The sequence below is a fragment of the Panthera onca genome, assembly GCF_046562875.1.
Source record: "Panthera onca isolate mPanOnc1 chromosome Y unlocalized genomic scaffold, mPanOnc1 haplotype 2 h2.ChrY_unloc_7, whole genome shotgun sequence".
Lineage (NCBI taxonomy): Eukaryota > Metazoa > Chordata > Mammalia > Carnivora > Felidae > Panthera > Panthera onca.
This window is the reverse complement of record NW_027675870.1, coordinates 86,018-108,639: the sequence shown is the minus strand read 5'-3', so window position 1 is coordinate 108,639 and position 22,622 is coordinate 86,018. Positions and strand designations below refer to the sequence as shown.

At 45.6% G+C, this 22,622-nt stretch overlaps 1 protein-coding gene across 1 annotated transcript in view; it reads right to left on the bottom strand.

Annotated features, from left to right (window-relative positions):
* LOC145715284 (coiled-coil domain-containing protein 71L-like) overlaps positions 1 to 22,096 on the bottom strand; it is a 196,686-nt gene extending 174,590 nt beyond the window's left edge. The window contains exon 1 of the mRNA XM_081794943.1: positions 22,091 to 22,096. Within this exon, the coding sequence (XP_081651069.1) occupies positions 22,091 to 22,096 (6 nt within the window). The remainder of the gene's footprint in view (positions 1 to 22,090) is intronic.
* Between the last annotated feature and the right edge of the window lie 526 nt (positions 22,097 to 22,622).

The following is a 22,622-nucleotide window of genomic DNA, read 5'->3' as shown; positions in this document are numbered from 1 at the left end:
TGACTTCTGGACAACAGAGAGGAGAGGTTCTCCTGACTGACTTCTGGACCAGAGAGGGAGGGGAGGTTCTTGAACAAGAGAGAGGGGAGGTTTCCTGACTGACTTCTGGATGAGAGAGTGGGGAGGTTCTCCTGGCTGACTTCTGGACCAGAGAGGGGATGTTCTCCTGACTGACTTTTGGACGAGAAAGAGAGAAGGTTTTCCTGAGTGAATTCTGGACCAGAGAGTGGGGGTTCTTTTGTGAGAGAGAGGGGACATTCTCCTGACTGGCTTCTGGATGAGTGAGGGGAGGTTCTCCTGGCTGAATTCTGGACCAGAGAGTGGATGTTCTCTTTAAGGAGAGAGAGGGGAGAATCTCCTGACTGATTTCCAGGCGCGAGAGAGGGGAGGTTCTACTGACCAACCTCCAGATGCCAGAGAAAGTTGTTTCTCTTGACTGACTTCTGGACCAGAGAGCGGAGGTTCTGCTGACCGACTTCTGGATGAGAGAGAGGGGAGGTATCCTGTCCGATTTCTGGACGATATAGGGGACGTTCTCCTGAGTGACTTTGGAAGAGAGAGGGGGAGGTTTTCCTGACGGACTTCTGGACCAGAGTTCAGCGGTTCTTGAATGAGAGTGAAGGGAGGTTCTCCTGACCGAATTCTGGACCAGAGATGGAGCTTCTCTTGAAGGAGAGAGAGGGGAGATGATCCTTACTGGCTTCTAGGTGAGAGAGAGGGGGAGGTTCTCCTGACTGACTTCTGGACCAGAGATGGAGGTTCTGCTGACCGACATCAGGATGAGAGAGGGGAGGTTCTCCTGTCTGAATTCTGGACCAGAGAGTGGAGGTTCTCCTGACTGACTTCTGGACGGGAGAGAGGGGAGGTTCTGTTGAGTGACTTCTGGACCAGAGAGGGGATGTTGTTGAAGAGAGAGAGGAGACATTCTTCTGAATGACTTCCGGATGAGAGAGAGGTGAGGTTGTCCTGACAGAATTCTGGACCAGAGAGTGGAGGTTCTCTGTGGAAAGAGAGGGGCGATTCTCCTGACTGACTTCAGGCAAGAGAGAGGGGAGGTACTCCTGACTGATTTCCAGAGCAGTCAGGGGAGGTTTCCCTGTCTTAACTTTAGACGAGAGAGAAGGGAGGTTCTCCACACTGAATTCTGTACCAGAGAGGGGAGGTTTTTGAGCAAGAGAGAGTGTAAGTAGTCCTGAATGACTTCCGGAGAGAGAGAGGTGAGATTCTCCTGACTGACTTCTGGACGAGAGAGGGGAGCTTCTCCTGACCGACTTCTGGATGTGACAGAGGGGAGGTGGTCCTGAATGACTTCTGGATGAGAGAGGGGAGTTTCTCCTGACTGACTTTTGGATGAGAGCGAGGGAAGATTTTCCTTACTGACTTCTGGACCAGAGAGAGGATTTTCTTGAACAAGAGAGAGAGGAGGTTCTCTGAATGAATTCTGGATGAGAGAGAGGGGAGGTTCTCCTGACTGACTTCTGGATCAGAGAGGAGAGGTTCTGCTGACCGATTTCTGGATGAGAGAGGGGAGGTTCTCTTGCAGGATAGAGAGGGGAGGTTCTCATGATTGATTTTCATGTGAGAGAGAGAGAGGAGGTTCTGTTGATAGGTTTCTGGACTACACAGGGGAGGTTCTCCTGTCTTACTTCTGGACGAGAGAGAGGGGTGTTTCTCCTGAGTGACTTCTGGACCAGAGATGGGAGGTTCTCCTGACTGACTTCTGGATGAGAGAGGGGAGGTTCTCCTGAATGACTTATGAATGAGAGACAGGGGAGGTTTCCCTGAGTGACTTCTGGACCAGAGAGGGGAGGTTCTTGAACGAGAGTGAGGGGAAGTTCTCCTGAATGATTTTCGGACGAGAGAGAGGGGAGGTTGCCCCAACTGACTTCCAGAATAGAGACAGTGGAGGTTCTTCTGACTGACTTCCAGACCAGAGAGTGGAGGTTCTCCTGACCCATGTCAGATGAGAGAGAGGGGAGATTTTCCTGACTGACTTCGAGGCGAGAGAGAGGGAAAGTTCTCCTGACTGATTTCCGGACCAGACAGAGAGTTTCTCCTGTCTTACTTCTGGATGAGGGAGAAGGGAGGTTCTCCTGAATGACTTCTGGACCAGAGAGGGAAGGTTCTTGAATGAGAGAGAGGGGAGGCTCTCCTGAATGACCTCCAGATGAGGGACAGGGGAGGTTCTCCTGGCTGACTTCTGGACCAGAGAGGGGATGTTCTCCTGACTGACTTTTGGATGAGAAAGAGAGAATGTTTTCCTGAGTGACTTCTGGACCAGAGATGGAGGTTCTCTTGAAGGAGAGAGAGGGGAGATCACCCTGACTGACTTCCAGGTGAGAGAAGAGGGGAGGTTCTCCTGACTGACTTCTGGACCAGAGATGGAGTTCTGCTTACCGACTTCCGGACGAGAGAGAGGGGAGGTTCTCCTGACTGACTTCTGGACCAGAGAGTGGACGTTCTGCTGACAGACGTCCGGATGAGAGAGTGGAGGTTCTCTTGACTGATTTCTGGACAACAGAGGGGAGGTTCTTCTGACTGACTTTTGGACGAGAGAGATGGGAAGTTTACCTGACTGACTTCTGAACCATAGAGTGGAGGTTCTTGAATGAAAGACAGCGGAGGTTCTCCTGACTGACTTCTGGATGAGATAGGGGAGGTTCTCCTGTCTGAATTCTGGACCAGAGAGTGGAGGTTCTCCTGACTGACTTCTGGACGGGAGAGAGGGGAGGTTCTGTTGAGTGACTTCTGGACCAGAGAGGGGATGTTGTTGAAGAGAGAGAGGAGACATTCTTCTGAATGACTTCCGGATGAGAGAGAGGTGAGGTTGTCCTGACAGAATTCTGGACCAGAGAGTGGAGGTTCTCTGTGGAAAGAGAGGGGCGATTCTCCTGACTGACTTCAGGCAAGAGAGAGGGGAGGTACTCCTGACTGATTTCCAGAGCAGTCAGGGGAGGTTTCCCTGTCTTAACTTTAGACGAGAGAGAAGGGAGGTTCTCCACACTGAATTCTGTACCAGAGAGGGGAGGTTTTTGAGCAAGAGAGAGTGTAAGTAGTCCTGAATGACTTCCGGAGAGAGAGAGGTGAGATTCTCCTGACTGACTTCTGGACGAGAGAGGGGATCTTCTCCTGACCGACTTCTGGATGTGACAGAGGGGAGGTGGTCCTGAATGACTTCTGGATGAGAGAGGGGAGTTTCTCCTGACTGACTTTTGGATGAGAGCGAGGGGAGATTTTCCTTACTGACTTCTGGACCAGAGAGAGGAGTTTCTTGAACAAAAGAGAGGGGAGGTACTCTGAATGAATTCTGGATGAGAGAGAGGGGAGGTTCTCCTCACTGACTTCTGGATCAGAGAGGGGAGGTTCTGCTGACCGACTTCTGGATGAGAGAGCGGAGGTTCTCTTGCAGGATAGAGAGGGGAGGTTCTCATGACTGATTTTCAGGAGAGAGAGAGGGGAGGTTCTCTTGGCTGATTTCTGGACCAGACACGGGAGGTTTTCCTGTCTAACTTCTGGACAAGAGAGAGGGTAGGTCTCCTGATTGATTTCTGTATCAGAGAGGGGAGGTTCTCCTGACTGACTTCCAGATGAGAGAGGGGAGGTTCTCCTGACTGACTTCTGAATGAGAGACAGGGGAGGTTTCCCTGAATGACTTCTGGACCAGAGAGGGGAGGTTCTTGAACGAGAGAGAGGGGAAGTTCTCCTGAATGACTTTCAGACGAGAGAGAGGGGAGTTTCCCCCGACTGACTTCCAGATAAGAGACAGCGGAGGTTCTTCTGTCTGACTTCCAGACCAGAGAGTGGAGGTTCTCCTGACCGACGTCGGATGAGAGAGAGGGGAGATTTTCCTGACTGACTTCGAGGCGAGAGAGAGGGGAAGTTCTCCTGACTGATTTCCAGACCAGAAAGAGAGTTTCTCCTGTCTGACTTCTGGATGAGTGAGAAGGGAGGTTCTCCTGAATGACTTCTGGACCAGAGAGGGAAGGTTCTTGAATGAGAGAGAGGGGAGGCTCTCCTGAATGATCTCCAGAAGAGAGGGGGGAGGTTCTCCTGACTGACTTCTGGATGAGAGAGGGGAGGTTCTCCTGAGTGTCTTCTGGAAGAGAGACTGGAGATTCTCCTAACTGACTTCTGGACCAGAGAGTGGATGTTCTGCTGACCGACTTCCAGATGAGAGAGAGGGGAGGTTCTCCTGACGTACTTCTGAATGAGAGACAGGGGAGGTTTCCCTGAATGACTTCTGGACCAGAGAGGGGAGGTTCTTGAACGAGAGTGAGGGGAAGTTCTCTGAATGATTTTCGGACGAGAGAGAGGGGAGGTTGCCCCGACTGACTTCCAGAATAGAGACAGCAGAGGTTCTTCTGACTGACTTCTGGACCAGAGAGTGGAGGTTCTCCTGACCCATGTCAGATGAGAGAGAGGGGAGATTTTCCTGCCTGACTTCGAGGCGAGAGAGAGGGGAAGTTCTCCTGACTGATTTCTGGACCAGACAGAGAGTTTCTCCTGTCTTACTTCTGGAGGAGGGAGAAGGGTGGTTATCCTGAATGACTTCTGGACCAGAGAGGGAAGGTTCTTGAATGAGAGAGAGGGGAAGCTCTCCTGAATGACCTCCAGACAAAGGAGAGGGGAGGTTCTCCTGACTGACTTCAGGATGAGAGAGGGGAGGTTCTCCTGAGTGGCTTCTGGAAGAGAGACTGGAGCTTCTCCTAACTGACTTCTGGACCAGAGAGTGGATGTTCTGCTGACCGACTTCCAGATGAGAGAGAGGGGAGGTTCTCCTGATTGACTTCTGAATGAGAGAGGGGAGGTACTCCTGACTGAATTCTGGATCAGAGAGTGGAGGTTCTCTTGCAGGAGAGAGAGGGGAGATTCTCCTGACTGACATCCAGGAGAGAGAGAGCAGAGATTCTCCTGACTGGTTTCTCGACCAGACAGGGGAGGTTCTCCTGTCTTACTTCTGGATGAGAGAGTGGGGAGTTTCTCCTGAATGACTTCTGGACCAGAGAGGGGAGGGTCTCCTGACCGTCTTTCAGGTGAGATAGAGGGGAGGTCCTCCTGACTGACTTCTGTACAAGAGAGGGGCGGTTCTCCTGACTGACTTCTGGAGTTGAAACCAGGCAGGTGCTCAGCGTGGCTATGTCAGCTCGAGGAAGCATCTTTACATTTGAAGGTGCTTGGGGAATGATGGCAACTGGGAAGTGCCAACTACCTCTTCTCAGGTGTAACAACAGTGGTTGTAGTATTTGCTCATTTCACCTACAGGTTGACTTCACTGATAGCAGATTCAGACAAATTGTGCCCAGCCAGCTCCAGGGGGCTGGTGTGAGCAGGACTCTGTCAGGATGGTCAGCAGGTGTGAGCAGGTGACCCACTGGGATGGTCAGCAGTTCTGAGCAGGTGCCCTGACAGGATGGTCAGCAGGTAGCATGTTGCAAGAGCCTGGCAAGGACAGTGTAGGTGAGCAGTGTTCTGGGGATTATTGCTGGGGTCCTGTCTTTCAAATGGGATGGATGTTGCAACTGCTCACAGACACACTCCAAGGGGAATTACAGGGGATTTGGAAAAAGTTGTAGGGACTGGCAGTCCCAGAGGGTCTCAGGGCCTGAGTGGACGGTCTGTCAGCCCAGGTCATGTGTCAATGCTTTCAGGAGGTCAGTAATTACTGGGGACACACTGGTCCTGTGTTTAGAGGATGGGACAAGGGCACAGTGGGAGTTGCGAGCTGCAGATCAGAGGAGGGGGCTGGACTGGAGAAAATCATGTGAGAATCACACATTCCTGTGCGGCTGAGGCCAGGGCCTGGGTGAGGTTCCAGAGCAACAGTGAGGATGTCACCCATGAGGGAGTGAGGCCCACCATCTCTCTGTCTCTCACTCCACTCTTCTCTCTGTCTCTGTCTCCCCATGTCTCTCCATGTCTCTGTCTTCTGTCTCTCTCTCTCTCTCTTTTGTCTCCCTCTGTCTCTCCTCTCTCTCCCCTCTTCTGTCTCTGATGAATGCCATGGCTGCGAGCTGGTTAGAAGAGACTATGCCTTACCAGCAGGCTGAGGAGCAGCGGGAAGGACACTGGAGACTGTAGCCAGGGGAGGAGTGTTTCTGGAAGGAAGTCGGTGCTGGGAGGTCCACAAGGGTATGGAGGATGGTGGTTGGGTGTGGGCAGGTGGAGGCCTCAGGAGACCCTGGGCAGGTTCCCGGGCCAGCCGAGGGGTAGGAGCAGCGTGGAGTGGACGCAGTAGTGGATGCGCATGAGAAGCTGGCCTGGCACCCTCAGATACCTCCAGAGTCTGTAGCTGGGGGAGCACATGCTGGGGACACGCGGCACAGTCTCATCCCTATACGTCATGTCCTAGACAGAGTCCATGCCTCCCCAGCTGGCCCTCCATCCCTGCTCCAAGTACACCTCCCTTGCCTCCCCGTCCCCATGCACTGACCCTGTGTTCCTCCTTCCTCTTGCTTCCTGAGCTCTGCACGAAGCCACCCCGCACACCTTCAGCCACTTTTGGACTCACAGGTCCACATTATCTCAATAGAATGTTGGGGCTCAAAAGAACTCCAGGTCTCCAGTTGCCATGACCTTTTCCAGTGCTCCACTCCTCAAGGTCAGTGGCCATGGATCCCGTCATGTCCCATAAAGGACAACTATAGAGTTGTTCTCTCTTCCCCGCAAGAATGTCATTAATACTTCTCTGCCAGGCAGTCACCTGGCCTCTGCTTGTGTGTCTATGGATGCTGGAAAGTTCCCCCTTGGGGCTGTTCTTCCCCAAATGCTCAGGTGGGGATCTTCTCCCACCAAGTAAAGTGTCTTTTCCAATTGGGACCTTAGGAGTTGGCCGCCTTCTCTATGGCAGGACCGGCCTTTCCCCAACCAGGAACCAGGGGACTTGTTACTTGGTAAGTGGTCCTAACGCGGAGTTGTCCCCCAGCTCCTGAGGGCAAGTCCCCTTTGTGCCCAGAGTTTGCTTCTGGGCTGTCCTTGTGTGTTGCTCTTGGAAAAAGGGGAAGAAGCAGGGAAGTTTCACTGACTAATGCAACCCCAGTAGACCCAGAGGGGTTAGCCCAGTGACAGCGTCTGTCTCATGTCTCCCTGCCCATCTCACGGGGACCTCGCCTCACATGATTCTGTGTCCCTAGAGTGCATCCCTGGAACACGGTCAGTACACAGTAAATGTTTGCTGAGCCTGTGTCTCAAGAAGGAGGAGATTGCAGATAGTTGAGCATCTCCAGTCCTCACCGCACAGCCACCTCCAGGAGGATCCACATTCTAGCACATTCTGTTCACTACAAGCAAGCCACTAAGTACACCCCATGCTTAAGTAGACAGGAATTACCCCCACCTTTTAACATGAGGGTTATCAAAGGGGCTCTTGTGGACGTCCTAACAAGAACAAAGGGCCCAGACATGGAGGGACTTCCTTGTAGAGATCTGTCTCTTGGTCCTTCTGTGCTCTCCAGACTCCATCCTCATGTGCATCAGAAATAAATCCTCTCATCTTTCCAGGTGTGCAGTATGGAAATTGAGCCTCCCCATGCTTTAAAGTTGGCCCCAGCAGATCTGAGCTGTGAACTCTCCCTTTGCTGACCATTTACACCGCGGACCATTCAATCTGCCCATCAGAGTGTGCACACAGTACTCACCTGCCCGCAGCTTAGCAGCTGAAATTTAGACAGCCACGCCCGGGGACCTCCACCCTGCTGGTAAGGTGTGTGCTCTAGCCTGTCCAGTGGGGAGAGGGAGGATTTCTCCATTAAACAAAGAGGCCAGCCCTCCAAAGCAGCGATAAAGCCAAAGCCACACTTGATATTTGCTGATCGGTTTAGCAAAGGCATGTAAGTTCTCCCAGGTCCCGCAGGAAAACACCGCGTTCCCACATCTCGCACCATGGATTTTGTTGACTGCTGTGGGTTTCTGCCTTGGATGGTGTCCTGAAGGCCTGAGTGCTTCTCCAGAGAATCATGCAAGGGCTTCAGGAACTTTCTGAATTTTTATGCAAGCTCTGTGTTCGTTGTGTATATATCTATAGATATAGATATAGATGATAGATACAGATATAGATACAGATACAGATACAGATACAGATATAGATATAGATATATAGGTATAGATAGATATATATTTATAGATAGATATAGATAGATATACATTATAGAAATAGATAGATATAGATAGATATAGATATAGATATAGATATAGATATAGATATAGATATAGATATAGATATAGATATAGATATAGATATAGATATAGATATAGATATAGATATAGATATAGATATAGATATAGATATAGATATATAGGTAGATATAGATTAGATATAGATATAGATATAGATATAGATATAGATATAGATATAGATATAGATATAGATATAGATATAGATATAGATATAGATATAGATATAGATATAGATATAGATATAGATATAGATATAGATATAGATATAGATATGGATAGATATATATTAGATATAGATAGATATAAGATATAGATATAGATATAGATATAGATATAGATATAGATATAGATATAGATATACATATACATATACATATACATATAGATATACATATAGATAGATATATATTAGATATAGATATAGATAGATGATAGATATAGATATAGATAGAGATAGAGATAGAGATAGAGATAGAGATAGAGATAGAGATAGAGATAGAGATAGAGATAGAGATGGAGATGGAGATGGAGATAGAGATAGATAGATGGAGATAGAGATAGAGATAGATATAGATGATGATAGAGAGAGAGATAGATATAGAGATAGAGATAGAAATACAGATAGATAGAGATAGAGATAGAGAGAGAGAGAGAGAGATAGAGATAGAGATAGAGATAGAGATAGAGATAGAGATAGATGATGATAGAGAGAGAGATAGATATAGAGACAGAGATAGAGATAGAGATAGAGATAGAGACAGAGATAGAGATAGAGATAGAGATAGAGATAGAGATAGAGATAGATAGAGATAGAGATAGATAGAGATAGAGATAGAGTTAGAGATAGAGATTGAGATAGAGAGAGAGAGAGAGAGATAGAGATAGAGATAGAGATAGAGATAGAGATAGAGATAGAGATAGAGATAGAGATAGATATAGAGATAGAGATATTAATGGAGAGTCAAAAACTTTTTCAGATCCTTTAGAATCCCTGATGAATTCCCACTGACTGTCCCTCTGTCCCCCATCCAGACACACTCATATCAAAAACAGTAGGTAAGTAAGTGACCCCCCACAATCGTGACTCTCTAAAAGAAGACATGCTCTCTGTCCTGAAGTTTGCACCACTGGTGTGTCTGGCCAGTGGACGTGGGTCGACGCTCTGAGAGAGTTGTAGCAGCTGCATTTCCCCGATCCCCTGCCATGGAGTCATGAGCTTTGACGGAAAGGGCCATGACTGCGTCTGCTCTTAGCTGTGGTTTCTCAGCACATGGCTCTTTGTGGAACAGAGTCTCCACGACTTGCCAGAGCTTGGCTTCCAGGAGCTGGTTCTGGGCACAGTTTTTCCTGCTGCCATATGCTGGTCTCACCCAAAATAGAGCAGAGTGTTTGCTAAATGGCTATCAGCTTGTCATGTGCAAAATAAGCAAGATAAACCAGGAGGCAGATCCAAACAGAATCTAGGAAATAAATGTGATGTTACGGACTCGGCCCCCTTCTGACTGCGGAACTGTCACCTCCTTCCTTCCCTCCTCCCCCGCTCCCTCAGCAAAACTTACCCCGGATTCACCCAACACTGTGCAGAGGGCCAGGAGCCTGGGACAAATGGGGCTGTGTTGGATGTCCCTGTATGGAAGGGGGGATGTAAGGAACCACCCAACACCATTCATAGCCTGAGAACACCCTGGAGGCAGGAACTTGGTACATCCTTGACCTGCCCTGTGATCTGATTTCAACATAGCAGCCTGAGTGTCCTTCAGAATGGGTTGGACCACGTCACTTGTGTGCTTAAAACCACCGGTTGCTGGATAACACTCAGAGCAAAAACCACATTCTTATGCCAGCCTGCAGGGCCCACATTGTACCCTTCCCTACCAGCTCCTCCTCCTTCCCCCCCCATCCTCTACCTCTCTGCTCTCTCCCCTGTCTCACTGCTGCCCAGCCCTCTCCTCCCCTCCACTCAGCTCCTTGAGCGCTTTGTCCTGGGGCTTCCTCCTGCCCCAGGGCCTTTGCGTTGGCTCTTCTCTCTAACTAGCATGTTTTTCCCAGATGTTATTTTCTCTCTAGTTGTTCTGTTCTCACCTCAAAAGGCACCCCTCATGGAAGCCCTCCCTACTTTTTATTTTCCGTGGGACCCTCTCACTCCATCACTCTCCGGCTCTGTTAACCTTTGGCTGTATCTGTCCTTGCAGGTACACAGGCTTTCTTGGTTTTGCACATGTCAGCTACTGGAACACCATGCAGAGTGGGGAAGGGCAAATTGCTTGTTCACGTCCGGGTCCTCAGTGTCCAGACCATGCCTGGCAGTGAGTGGGTGCTGCTTAGTGCCTAAGGAAGGAGAAAGGGGGACACGTTATTTGTGATTCCCAATCCCTGGCTCCTCCCACTGCCCGCTCCACCCCTGCCCTCCTTCCCTTCTAGAAGGTGCAGCTGGAGTAAGAATCCCTCATATTTATACACTTCTGTTTTCAATCTATGATGTCAACACCCAGAAAACAGGAGGTGCTCAGTGGACATTGGTAGGATGAGTGAAGGAGTGAATGAGTGAATGAGTGAATGAATGCACAAAGTTTAATCAGAGCTCGCAGATTCCAGCCAAGGGAGTCAAGGGGCCTTCCCAGGAGAGCGGAGTTGAGCTCTTTCCTGAGGGAAGACCGAAATCGGCCTGGGAGCTGTGCCCAGGTGTGCCTGCATGTGCCCTGCACTGGTGGGTCGGAGACCCTCTTCCTGTGTCCTCCCTCTGCCTTGAATAGCTCAGCCTTCCCCTGTGCTGGAAGCCCAGCCCTGCCCTGGCTGTGCCTCTAGGCCCGACCCCTGTCCCTCCTTTCCTGCTCTCTGAAGTGGACGCCCCCTGGGGCTTCCCTCTCCTCTCCACCTGCTCCCTCCTCAACTGCTTAGAGCATTTCTCCCGCAGAGACATTGTTCTCCTTTGGAGCCTGAACCCTGTGGAGTAAAGGTGGGCAGGAGAGCTGAAGATCAAGAATGTCTGTGAAGAATGAGGGTGACTTTTGAAGACATTGAGGCCGTGGAGATTGAGGCGGCAGAAGGATGCTGCCTACGACCATTTAGGAAGGCTGAAATGGGTCCCCTGAGCCCAGGGAAAGAGGCCACCATCCCCATTTCTGAGTGGCAGTGTCTATTGTTAGTGTGCTGGGGTCAGGTGCCTGCATCAGGCCCCGTGATGGGGAGGAGGAAGAAGAGAAGAATGTGTGTATAAATAGGCAGGTGCGTGAACATGTGTGCACAGACACCCACAGACACACACGGCATAATTGTATGCGTCAAGCTAGTGCTTTAAAGCCGTAGATCTTGCCTACTATTGCTTCAAATGTAAAGGTATCTGCACAGTTAGATGCAGAAATTCTACTTCTAGTTATGTGTCCTAAAGGGATACTTACGTATGTATGCGAAGCTGGGCAGTCAACGATGTTTATCGTAGCACGGTTGTAATAGCCACCACCATGCCCCCTGATGCACAGGAGACTGGGCAAGTCCAGGTCAAATGAGATGAATAAGTACAAATAAGTAAGCTGTCAGTGATGAGGCAAAAGCTTTGACGCCAATACAGGAATATCACCAAGCCCCATCACTTTGTGAAAGAAAACAAGGGACGTTTGCATGTTTGAAAAGCTGCTGGGGGTACGCAACCTTTTGTTGAAATTTCCACTACTTTAAAAAAAATTGTTATTATTTACTTATTTCTGTGAGAGATACAGAGACAGAGTGCGAGTGGGAGAGGGGCAGAGAGGGAGGGAGACACGGAATCCGAGGCAGGTTCCAGGCTCTGAGCTGTCAGCACAGAGCCTGAAACGGGGCTCAAACCCACGAACCGTAAGATCGTGGCCTGAGCCAAAGTCAGATGCTTAGCTGACTAAGCCAGCCAGCCCCTCCAAATTTTCACTACTTTCTTGTAATTACGTAAGAATGTCCAGTTTTCTTAGGTAATTTAAAGTCACCTCTCCGATGGCAGAGATCGAGGGGATGGTTGGGGCTGATGTGAAGCCATGTGCACGCTCAGTGAGGAGATTCCCCAGAAGCTCTTTCTGTTGGTATTTTTTACAAGGAGGAGCTATGCAGGCTTTAGAAGCAAAATGGAGTAGATTCTTGCCTGTCTCCATATTTGAAGGAAACGTCTCTCCTTTATGAGGCTTCCCTCTGGGACACAGCCTGTCCTTTGGGTTTGAAAATCATTCAGCCTCCACAAGTTAGAGGCTCGTTCAGACAAAACTACCACACTCCTCGTGTTCCAAATCTCCTTGTCTGCTGGTTGTCCAGTGTACATCTTTGAACACTTACTAAGAATCGAGAACTAGGCTAGGAATAGAATATGAGCAAAATTAAACATGTCTTTGCCTGCAAAGACGCTGCAAATACGTGTTCATAGCACACGCAAAAAGCGTGCTATGGGAATGAGTCACGGAAGCTCTGAAGGGAGCCACCTGCACGGTTGTGTGGTCTGTGTACTGGCCAAGGGTTTTCTCAAGAGGGTATAATGAGAGGGGATTGAAATCTAGCCCACACTTTGCTGACCAAACCCTGTGCCCTAATGTAGGTCTGTATCCACCTGCTGGGGGCACCACCATCCCTCCCCAAGCCATAAGTCCCCAGGGCTATGTTTGGCCAGAGGCAGCATCCTTCCTAAGCGTCTACCCAGAAGGGGAGTCGCAGATTAATGCTTCCACTATTATCTGTAGGCTAGATGTGTCTGTGGATATAGCCTCGTCGGGGATATCAGGGAGGGCTTCCTGGAGGACGTGACACATGCTCTCTGGATGAGGAATGAGAAGAGCTCTCCAGCCAAGAACGAGTGGAGGCCGAGGGTGGGAAAGGTCACGGTCCGTGTGGGTGATGGTGATGGGAGGGGCATAGCGGCAGACGCTGCTGAGCATCCCTGCCTCTGTTGTCTTTCGCACACTTGTGTGAGCATTCCGCTTGACAGATGACTGGACACCGAGCTGCTGACTAAGAGCCCGCACTTTCTCCGAACGCAGCAGAAGTACACAGGACTTACCAGGAGCCTCACTGGTCCCCTGTGGAACAGCTCATCCTGACCCCTGCTGGCCAGAGCCAAACCAAATTTCCCCACTGGCCTGAAACCTCATCGTCTTGTTCTTCCAGGGCATTCTAGTGAACAATTTATTTTATCTATTTTTAATTTTTTTTAATGTTTATGTATTTTTGAGAGAGAGAAAGAGACAGAGAGAGAGAGAGAGAGAGAGAGAGAGGGGAAGTGGGGGAGGGGCAGAGAGAGAAGGAGACACAGAATCCGAAGCAGGCTCCAGGCTCCGAGCTGTTGGCACAGAGCTGGACGCAAGGCTCGAACCCAGGAACCTGGAGATCATGACCTGAGCCAAAGTCGGATGCCTGACGGACTGTGCCATCCAGGTGCCCCTCAAAAACTTTTTTTTTTTAAAGCACCCTCTGAGGGGCGCCTGGGTGGCTCCGAAGGTTGAGCGTCCGGCTTCAACTCAGGTCATGATCTCGCAGTCAGTGAGTTCGAGGCCCGCGTGGGGCTCTGTGCTGACAGCTCAAAGCCTGGAGCCTGTTTCGGATTCTGTGTCTCCCTCTCTCTGACCCTCCCGTTCAGGCTCTGTCTCTCCCTGTGTCAAAAGTAAATAAAACGTAAATAAATAAATAAATAAATAAATAAATAAATAAATAAATGCACCCTCTGAGCATGGCTTGTGGGCGCCTCTGGAAGTAAAAGAGAGGAACCCCCTTTGACCATCAGTTAAGTAGCTACAAGGAGGCGTCAGAAGGTCTCACTATGGAGAGGTGCAGATGGAAGTGTGGGGAGAGCTGGAGGCGCCTTCACATTCTACACAGTCAACCCCATTGGTGGGCGGAGACTTACTGTCCAGCTACAGGGCACATCAGAGGCACGAAGCCCGTGACTTGCCCAAGGTCGCAGAACTCTGCAGAAGTGCCTCCAGGGAGTTTGGGGGAGGACAGTTGTTCCTGGCTGTTTCTGCTCAATCACAGACACTCTTAATTTAGCTCCCTCCACGATGGGGTCCCCTGGGCATGATGTTTTCAAGTCTCACTGCACAAACAACTTTGTAAACTGATGGAATCCACCTCCCTTGTTTTATGCAGAAGAGTAACCAAGGGAACAGGGAAACGGAGGTTGTCAGTATCACAGGTGATTAGTGGCAGAGCCAGGGCCGGGACCCAGAATTGTTTAGAAGATGGAAGTTTTTGTACACTTGAGTTCTGAACCCTGGCTGCACATGAGAATTACCTTGGAAATGTTTTAAAAATTGCCATGTCTGTGCCCACTCTGCTCAATTGCATCAGAATCTTTAGGGTGACACGCACATTCGGTATCTTCGAAAGCTTCCCAGGATATTCAAATGCACAGCTCTGACAACACTGCTGGGTAGAAACCTTCAATGGGAGGAATCTCAGGTCCTCTGGATGGAAAAGTAGCACTGCTGTCCTGCTGGACTATTCAGACGTTCTGTTTCTACTTGTGACAGTTTTGGTAGGTTGTGTTTTCTTTTTCATCTAAGTTGTCAAATTTATTGACATAAAACCATTTAAACATTTCCTTGTCCATTTATTTATTTATTTATTTATTTATTCATTCATTCATTCATTCATTCATTCATTCATTCATTTATTTTATTGACGTGTTTTATTTTTTATTTTTATTTTTTTTTAAATTTACATCCAAATTGGTTAGCATATAGTGCAACAATGATTTCAGGAGTAGATTCCTTAGCACCCCTTACCTGTTTAGCCCATCCCCCCCTCCCACTGCCCCTCCCGTAACCCTCAGTTTGTTCTCCATATTTATGAATCTCTTCGGTTTTGTCCCCCTCCCTGTTTTTATATTATTTTTGTTTCCCTACCCTTATGTTCATCTCTTTTGTCTCTTAAAGTCCTCATATGATTGAAGTCATATGATTTTTGTCTTTCTCTGACTAATTTCACTTAGCATAATATCCTCCAGTTCCATCCACGTAGTTGCAGGTGGCAAGATTTCACTCTTTTTGACTGTCAAGTAATGCTCCATTGTGTGTATGTGTGTGTGTGTATGTATATATATTTATATTTATATTCATATATATATATAATATAATATATATATTATATTATATTATATATAATATATATTAATATATATTATATATATTTAATATATATTATATAACACTTCTTTATCCATTCATCCATCGATGGATATTTGGACTCTTCCCTTGTCTTTTCAATGTCTGTAGGGTCTGTAAGGATGTACATATTTTTATTCCTTATGTCAATAACTTATGTTCTCTTTCTCTCTCTCTTTTTAAAATTAACACAGTATTGGGCACTTGGGTGGGTAAGTCGGTGAGCATCCGAGTCTTGATTTTGGCTTGGGTCATGATCCCAGGGTCGTGGGATCAAGACCCGTAGTGAGATCCACACTGAGCCTGGAGCCTGCTTAAGGTTTTCTTTCTCTCTCCTCTCTCCTCTCCCCCCTCCTGCACTCACGCTCTGTTTCTCTCTCTAAAATTAAAAACTAAATAAATAAAAGTTAAATTAAAATAAATTAATACAGTATTATTAGGGGGGTCTAGCAATTTTATTACTCTTTCCAAAGAAAAACTTTTCAATTTGTTAAAATTCTTTCTGCTTTTGTCTATTTCCTATTTTACTAATTATTGCTGTCCTACTTATAATTTCCTCAGGTAAGTCAATTGATTTCCTTAGTTACTCCGCATTGGTCCCCTCCCACCAACACTTGGCAACCACTAATCAATCTACTTTCTGTTTCTGTGGATTTTCTTATTCTGGACATTTCATATGATAGTCATAGAAAATGTGGCCTTTTCTTTTACATAATTTTTTCAGGGTCCATCCATGTTGTTGTAGCCCTGCATTCCTTCATTAGCCCTTCAGTTCTTTTTATGTTCCACTGTATGGAAATCACACTTTATCTTCTGATATGTTGATGGACATCTCAGATTGTTTCCACTTTTTGGCGATCATGAGTAATGCTTCTAGGAAAATTTGTGTACAAGTTTTTGTGTGGAAATATGTTTTCCATTTTCTTAGACATACTTTGGAGTGCAATTAATTGCTTGTGTCATTAGGAACTCTATGTTTAACATTTTGAGAAAAATGTCAAAAGGTTTCCAAAATGGCAGCGGTTCCATTTTACAATCACATAGCAAAGTCTGATCGTTCCAATTTTGCCATATCCTTGCCCAGGCTTGTGATGTTGTCTTCTTCCTTTTAGCCATCCTAGTGGGTGTAGAGTGTTATATCATTCAAAATACTCTGTTTCACTTGTGATTTATTCCTTGGTCTCTGGCTTGTTTCAAAGTGTGTTCTCCAATTTATAAGATTTTAGAGTTTTTATCAGGTTATTGATTGACATTAATTTCTCTTTTAAATATAATTTATTGTCAATTAGGCTAGCATACAGTGTGTATACAGTGTGCTCTTGGCTTCGGGAGTAGATTCCCATGATTCGTTTCTTACGTACAACACCCAGTGCTCATCCCAACAAGTGCCCTCCTCAATGCCCATCACCCATTTCTCCCCCACTCCCCAGCAACCCTCAGTTTGTTCTCTCTATTTAAGAGTCTCTTATGGTTTGCCTCCCTCTGTTTGAAATTATTTTTCCCCTTCCCTCCCCCATGGTTTTCTGTTAAGTTTCTCAAGTTCCTCACATGACTGAAAACATATGCTGCTTTCTGTGACTGACTTATTTCACTCAGCATCATACCCTCCAGTTCCATCCACGTGGCTGCAAATGGCAGGATTTCATTCTTTCTCATTGCCAAGTCGTATCCCTTTGTGTATATAAACCACATCTTTATCCATGATTGACATTAATTTCTCACCTAATTCCAGTGTGGTTTGAGAACCTACACTATATGCTTTAATTCTTTTGAAATGTATATATTTAAAAATTATATAAATGGAATAATTCACTATATAGCATTTTGAAATTAGATTCTTTTACTTAATGATATGCATTTGAATTCTTCCTGTGTTGCACGTGTCAATAGTTTCCTATTGCTGAGTAGTTTTCCATTGTGTACATAAACCACAATTTATTCATCTATTTGGGTTGCTTAACAGTTTTGGCTCTAAGGAATAAAGCATATATGTAGAACTCTTTATGTGGACACACAGTTTCATTTTTCTTAAAAACCTAGAAATGGAATTGTTGGGTCATTGATTGAATGCATGTTTATACTAAATTCACAAGGAATTTTCTAACATATCTGACATGCTTTCCATTCCACTGGCAACATTTAAGAATTTCATGTATTCCAACACTCTACAAAATTCGAAATTCTCAGTCTTTCTGTTTGGTGCTATTATGTTAGTTGTGCACTGGTATCTCGTTGTGGTTTTAATCTTCACTATCTCTAGTGATCAATACTGTTGAATGTTCTTTTACCTGTGTCTTTAACCATATACATGTTCTTTGGTGAATTACCTGTTTGTGTCCTTTATTGCTTGTTTAATCTTGTTATTATTGAATTGTAAGTATTCTTTACATATTCTGGAAACAAATAATTTGTCAGGTAAAAGTTTTGGAAATCCTTCCTCCTACTCTGTGGCTTGGCTTACATTTTATTTTCCTAATAGTGGTCTTATGAAAGCAATGTTCTTAATTCTGATAAAGCCCAATATATCTTTTTAAAATAAAAACTGTATTTGAGATACATGTACATTTGAGATTGTAAGAAATAACACAGTTGTCAGAAATAATACAGAGAAGTTTCGTGTACCCTTTACTGAGTTTCCACCAAAGGCAACACTTTGCAAAAATATACTTCAATATAACCACCAAGATATTGACATTGGTATAACCAAGGTACAGAACATTTACATCCACAGGGATCCCTCATGTTGCCCTGATGTTGCTACAGGCACTTTTCTTTTTCTACCTCCACCTGCTTAACTTAACCCTGGAAACCACCAATGTGTTCTCTATTTCTATAATTTTGTTATTTTGAGACTGTTATATAAATGGAATCATACAGTATGTAACTATTTTGAGATGAGCTTTATTGCACTCAGAGTAAATCCCTTGAGATTCATCCCAAGGAGTTGCTAGTATTCCTTTTTTTATTTCCCAGTAATATTCCATGGTATGGATATACCACAGTTAGTTTAACAATTAACCCACTGAAGGATATTTAGGTAACTTCCCATTTTTGACTGTTGCTAATAAAGCTATGAATTGTGTCTATAAGTATCTACATGAACATAAGTTTAGAATTATTTCCTGGGAGTATTGTTGCTCGATCTTTGATAATTCCATCACTAATTTTAAAAGAAACTTTCTAATTATTTTCCAGAGTAACTCTACCATTTTAAATTCCCACCAGCAATGTAGGAACAATTCAGTTTCTCCAAATCTTTACTAGCTTTTGGTGTACTCACTATTTTTAAAATTTCTGTTGTGTTGATGGTGTGAATTTCAGTATGATTTTAATTTCCATTTCCTTAGTGGAAAAGAGGTTGAACATTGTTTCATGGGCTGATATGACATCTTTGTATCCTATTTAGTGAGAGGACTGTTCCTCTCTTTTGCTCAGCTTTTAATTGGATTTTTTAAATCCAATTGGATTTTCACAGATTCTGTATATAGTTTAAAATAAGGCTTTTGTTGGAAATATAATTTGAAAATATGTGTCCCAGTCTCTAATTTGTCATTTTGTTTTCTTGACAGGGCCTTTTGAAGAGCAAAGTGGTTAATTTGGATGAAGTCCACCAAATTATACTGGTGTCCAGATCTTTGCTTAACCCTAAATCCCCAAGTGTTTGTCCCCTACTATAGTTCTTCAAGTTTTAGTTTTGTGCTTTATATTTTTTACCCACGATTCATTTTTATTCATTTCTGTGTAAGTGATGTGAATCAGGTCGAGTTTCAGATTCTGTGCTATTGTTGTTGTGTATTTTACTCCGCATGTGTTACAAACACCACGCCTCAGTGTTGTTATTCTTCTCTAAGGAGCTAAAAGTCTCTTAAAGAGACTTGAATAATGAGTAAATATATATTTTCTCACTTATTCCCCACTTGTGGTCTTCATTAGTTTTCACGTAAATCCCTGTTTCCATCTATTATCATTTCCCTCGTTCCCGAAGAACTTCCTTTACTATTTCGTGTACCAGGTCTGCTCATCACAAATCCTTTCAGCCTTCCTTTTACACATAAAGTGTCTTTATTCCAGCTTCACTTTTGAAATATACGTTTGTTCTGATTAGTATCCTAAGTGGACAGGCTTGTATTTGTTTTCCCTCAGTGGAAATGCTCTCTGCCGTCTTCTTCCCTGGGGTCTTTAGACTTACCTTTGTTCTTGTTTATGGAATGTTTCTTTGTTCCCTGAATGCTTTTTTTTTTTTTTTTTTTTGCTTTTGAAAATATCTTGTGCCTTTTTCTCAACTTAGTATGTTTTTATTTATTTATTTTTTAAGTTTTTAAATGTTTATTTATTTATGAGAGAGACAGAGACAGAGCGTGAGCAGGGGATGGGAAGACAGAGAGGGAGACACAGAATTGGAAGCAGGCTTCAGGTTCCGAGCTGTTGGCACAGAGCCTGACACGGGGCTTGAATTCCCAAATGATGAGATCATGACCTGAGCTGAAGTCGGATGCTCAACCAACTGAGCCACCCAGGTGTCCCTTCAACTGGGTGTGTTTTTAAAGATTCTACCACAATCTGTACATTTATCTGAAGTTTTCTCTTTTTCATTCCTAGATAACATCCCCATCTCTGAACCTGTGCTCTTTGTTAACTACAACTTAGACGATGAACCTCTGAGCTATTTTTAGTCTAGAATCTCTGATTGCTTTTAAGATTTTTCTCTCCATCACTGGTTTTGAAGAAATTAGTTATGCTGTACCTTTGTGTGGTTTTCATGTTTCTTGTGCTTCAGGGCCATTGAGATTCTTCCATCTGGGAGTTTATAGTTTTCATCCAATTTAGAAATTTTTCACCATCATTTCTTCAAATATGTTTCTCTTCGAACTGCTTCTTATTCTAGGCTCTTAAAATTATTAGGTAGTTAAATACTCCATTTTATGTTTTGAATGTTTTTAGTCCCTGTGTTTCATTCTTCAGAGCTGGTATCACTGTGTCTTCTGGGTCACTGATTTTTTTTCTTCTGTGACATCTACTTTGCCACCCACACATGTATCACATGTTGACCCTGTTTTCATGAAATCCATAGTCTGGTCAAGGAGACCCAATTCTCTTGCCCATTTTGATGTGAGTTTTCTTTCTTCCTTCCCCTGTAATCTTCTGAATACGGAACCTTTAACTTTGAAAGCATATGTTCCCCCTTAATAAATCAGCCAACTGGTTCTTCTAAGACAGAGAGAAGGTTTCTTTGTAACATCATAATAATGAATGTGGCAAAAAGTATCATTGCTTCATTTTTAATGTTTATTTAGTATTTACAGAGAGAGAGAGAGACAGAGAGAGAGAGAGAGAGAGAGAGAGAGAAAGAGAGAGAGAGAGAGAGAGAGAGAGAGAGAGAGAGAAACCAAGGCAGGCTCCAGGCTCTGAGCTGTCAGCACAAAGCCTGTCAAACTCAAAACTGAGATCATGACCTGAGCTGAAGTCTGACACTTAACCAAGTGAGCCACCCAGGGACCATGTCATTGTTTCTACACTGAAGTACCTTCCTCTTCACCACAGTTACCTTCCTTGTATGAACCTGCTTCAAATTCTGTGCCTCTCTCTCTCTGCCCCTCCTCCCACTTGCTCTCTCTCTCTCTCTCTCTCTCTATCTCAAAAATAAATTAAAAAAAAAAACATTAAAGAAAAAGATGCATAAATTCTAGGAATCTAATGAACAACATAGTGATTACAGTTAACGGTACTATACTGTACACTTGAAATTTGCTAAGAGACTAGGTCTTAAGTGTCCTCGCCTCACACACGTGATCCTAATCATGAGATGTTGGGGTTTTTAACCACCTTGACTGTGGTGATCATTTCACAATATATCCTGCATTAAACCAACAGAGTGCACCCCTTGAAAATAAGGTACAGTATGTATTTCAATAAAACAGCCTGGTGTGGCATGAGGGAGGCAGAGAGCCTAGAGGAGTCTGTCAGGGGGGCGTAAAGGGAGATTGGAAGCAGGCAGAAGGCCCTTACTATGTTGTTCCAGAAAGCGTGGCCAGCATCGTTGCTCATAGAAAACAGGAAATGGTTAGTGCAGTTTTTTACCAAGTGAGTTTTCAGGCCGTGTGTTCACAGGAACCCTCATGTTTTTTTTTTTCCAGCTGACTGTAGTCAGAGGAGCGAAGGAAGAGATGAGCTTTTAAAATAATTTATCAGATGGAGAGGAATCGGCACACGGTGGGTCCCAGATTCAGTACTTTCTCATCCCAGCCCTCTCAGAGAGCCCACAAATCTCAACTCAAGCTATAGCTTCCAGGGAAACCAAACCCGGGAGTCTGTTGTTCAAAATCATGGTGTAAAGAAACAGCTATGGATCTGACTTTAAAATTTCCTTGGGGACGCAGAAAGATTAAAGACCCTTTGCACAGACCATGGCCTCCCAGGCCCTCCCTTTTGGACTGTCATGTCCCCAGCCACCCCCAGGGCATCGTAACCAGGCCACCTCAGCTCAGATTTCCAGGCATGGCTTCTGTCAAATGGCATGAACTCCAATAAGTTTCACAAAAGATGTGCAGGATATTGAAGAGCATTCTGTGCACAGAAATGCTGCCCACGAGGACTAATGGGAAAAGACACAGTGAAAAAAAAAAAGAAAAGAAGGTTTTGAATCCCAAACATGTTGGCTCAGGAAGCAAACAGAGAAACCAGCTGCTGTGGATGTGAGCTATATATTCATGCCAGGGAGGGACAATTGGGAGGTCTGCACTGGGAGCCCGCGGGCAGAGCCAGGGACTGGGGACAGCCACTGAAGGCAGCAGGACCGGGCAGCTTACCTCCATGGCCCGCCACATCACCCGATTAACAGGAACGTTGCAGATGGGGTGGTGGCCCCGTGCCTCCTGTGGGCACGATCAGGTGTCTTTGCAAAGAGAGCTGGACCAGAGGAGTGATCCAAGAGCAGCCTCATCCAAAGCTGGACCTGATTTGAGGTCAGGGTCCTGGCCTCCAGCTTGAGCCTAATGCATGATAACAGCTTTTGACAGGTATGGGGGACACTGCATGGATTTGGCGTGTGGGAGGAATATACGTAATTTGTGACCTGAGGAACGACCACAGGGGTTTCGAGACAAGGCCACAAATTCGTCATTTCTCCCATTAGTCAGTGGAGGGGTCTGACGCCCCTTTCCTTTTCACGTGGGTGGTTGAGGACCTTGCTGGTCGTTAATGGAATACAACCAAGGTTGACACTGAGGCCCGTTTAGGAAAGTGAATAGAGCATCCCTGCCATCTATCGGGTTACTCACTCTTAGAACCAAGTTGCTTTCCTGCAAGCCTGGCTTTGCAGAACACAAGTGCGGACCTTCC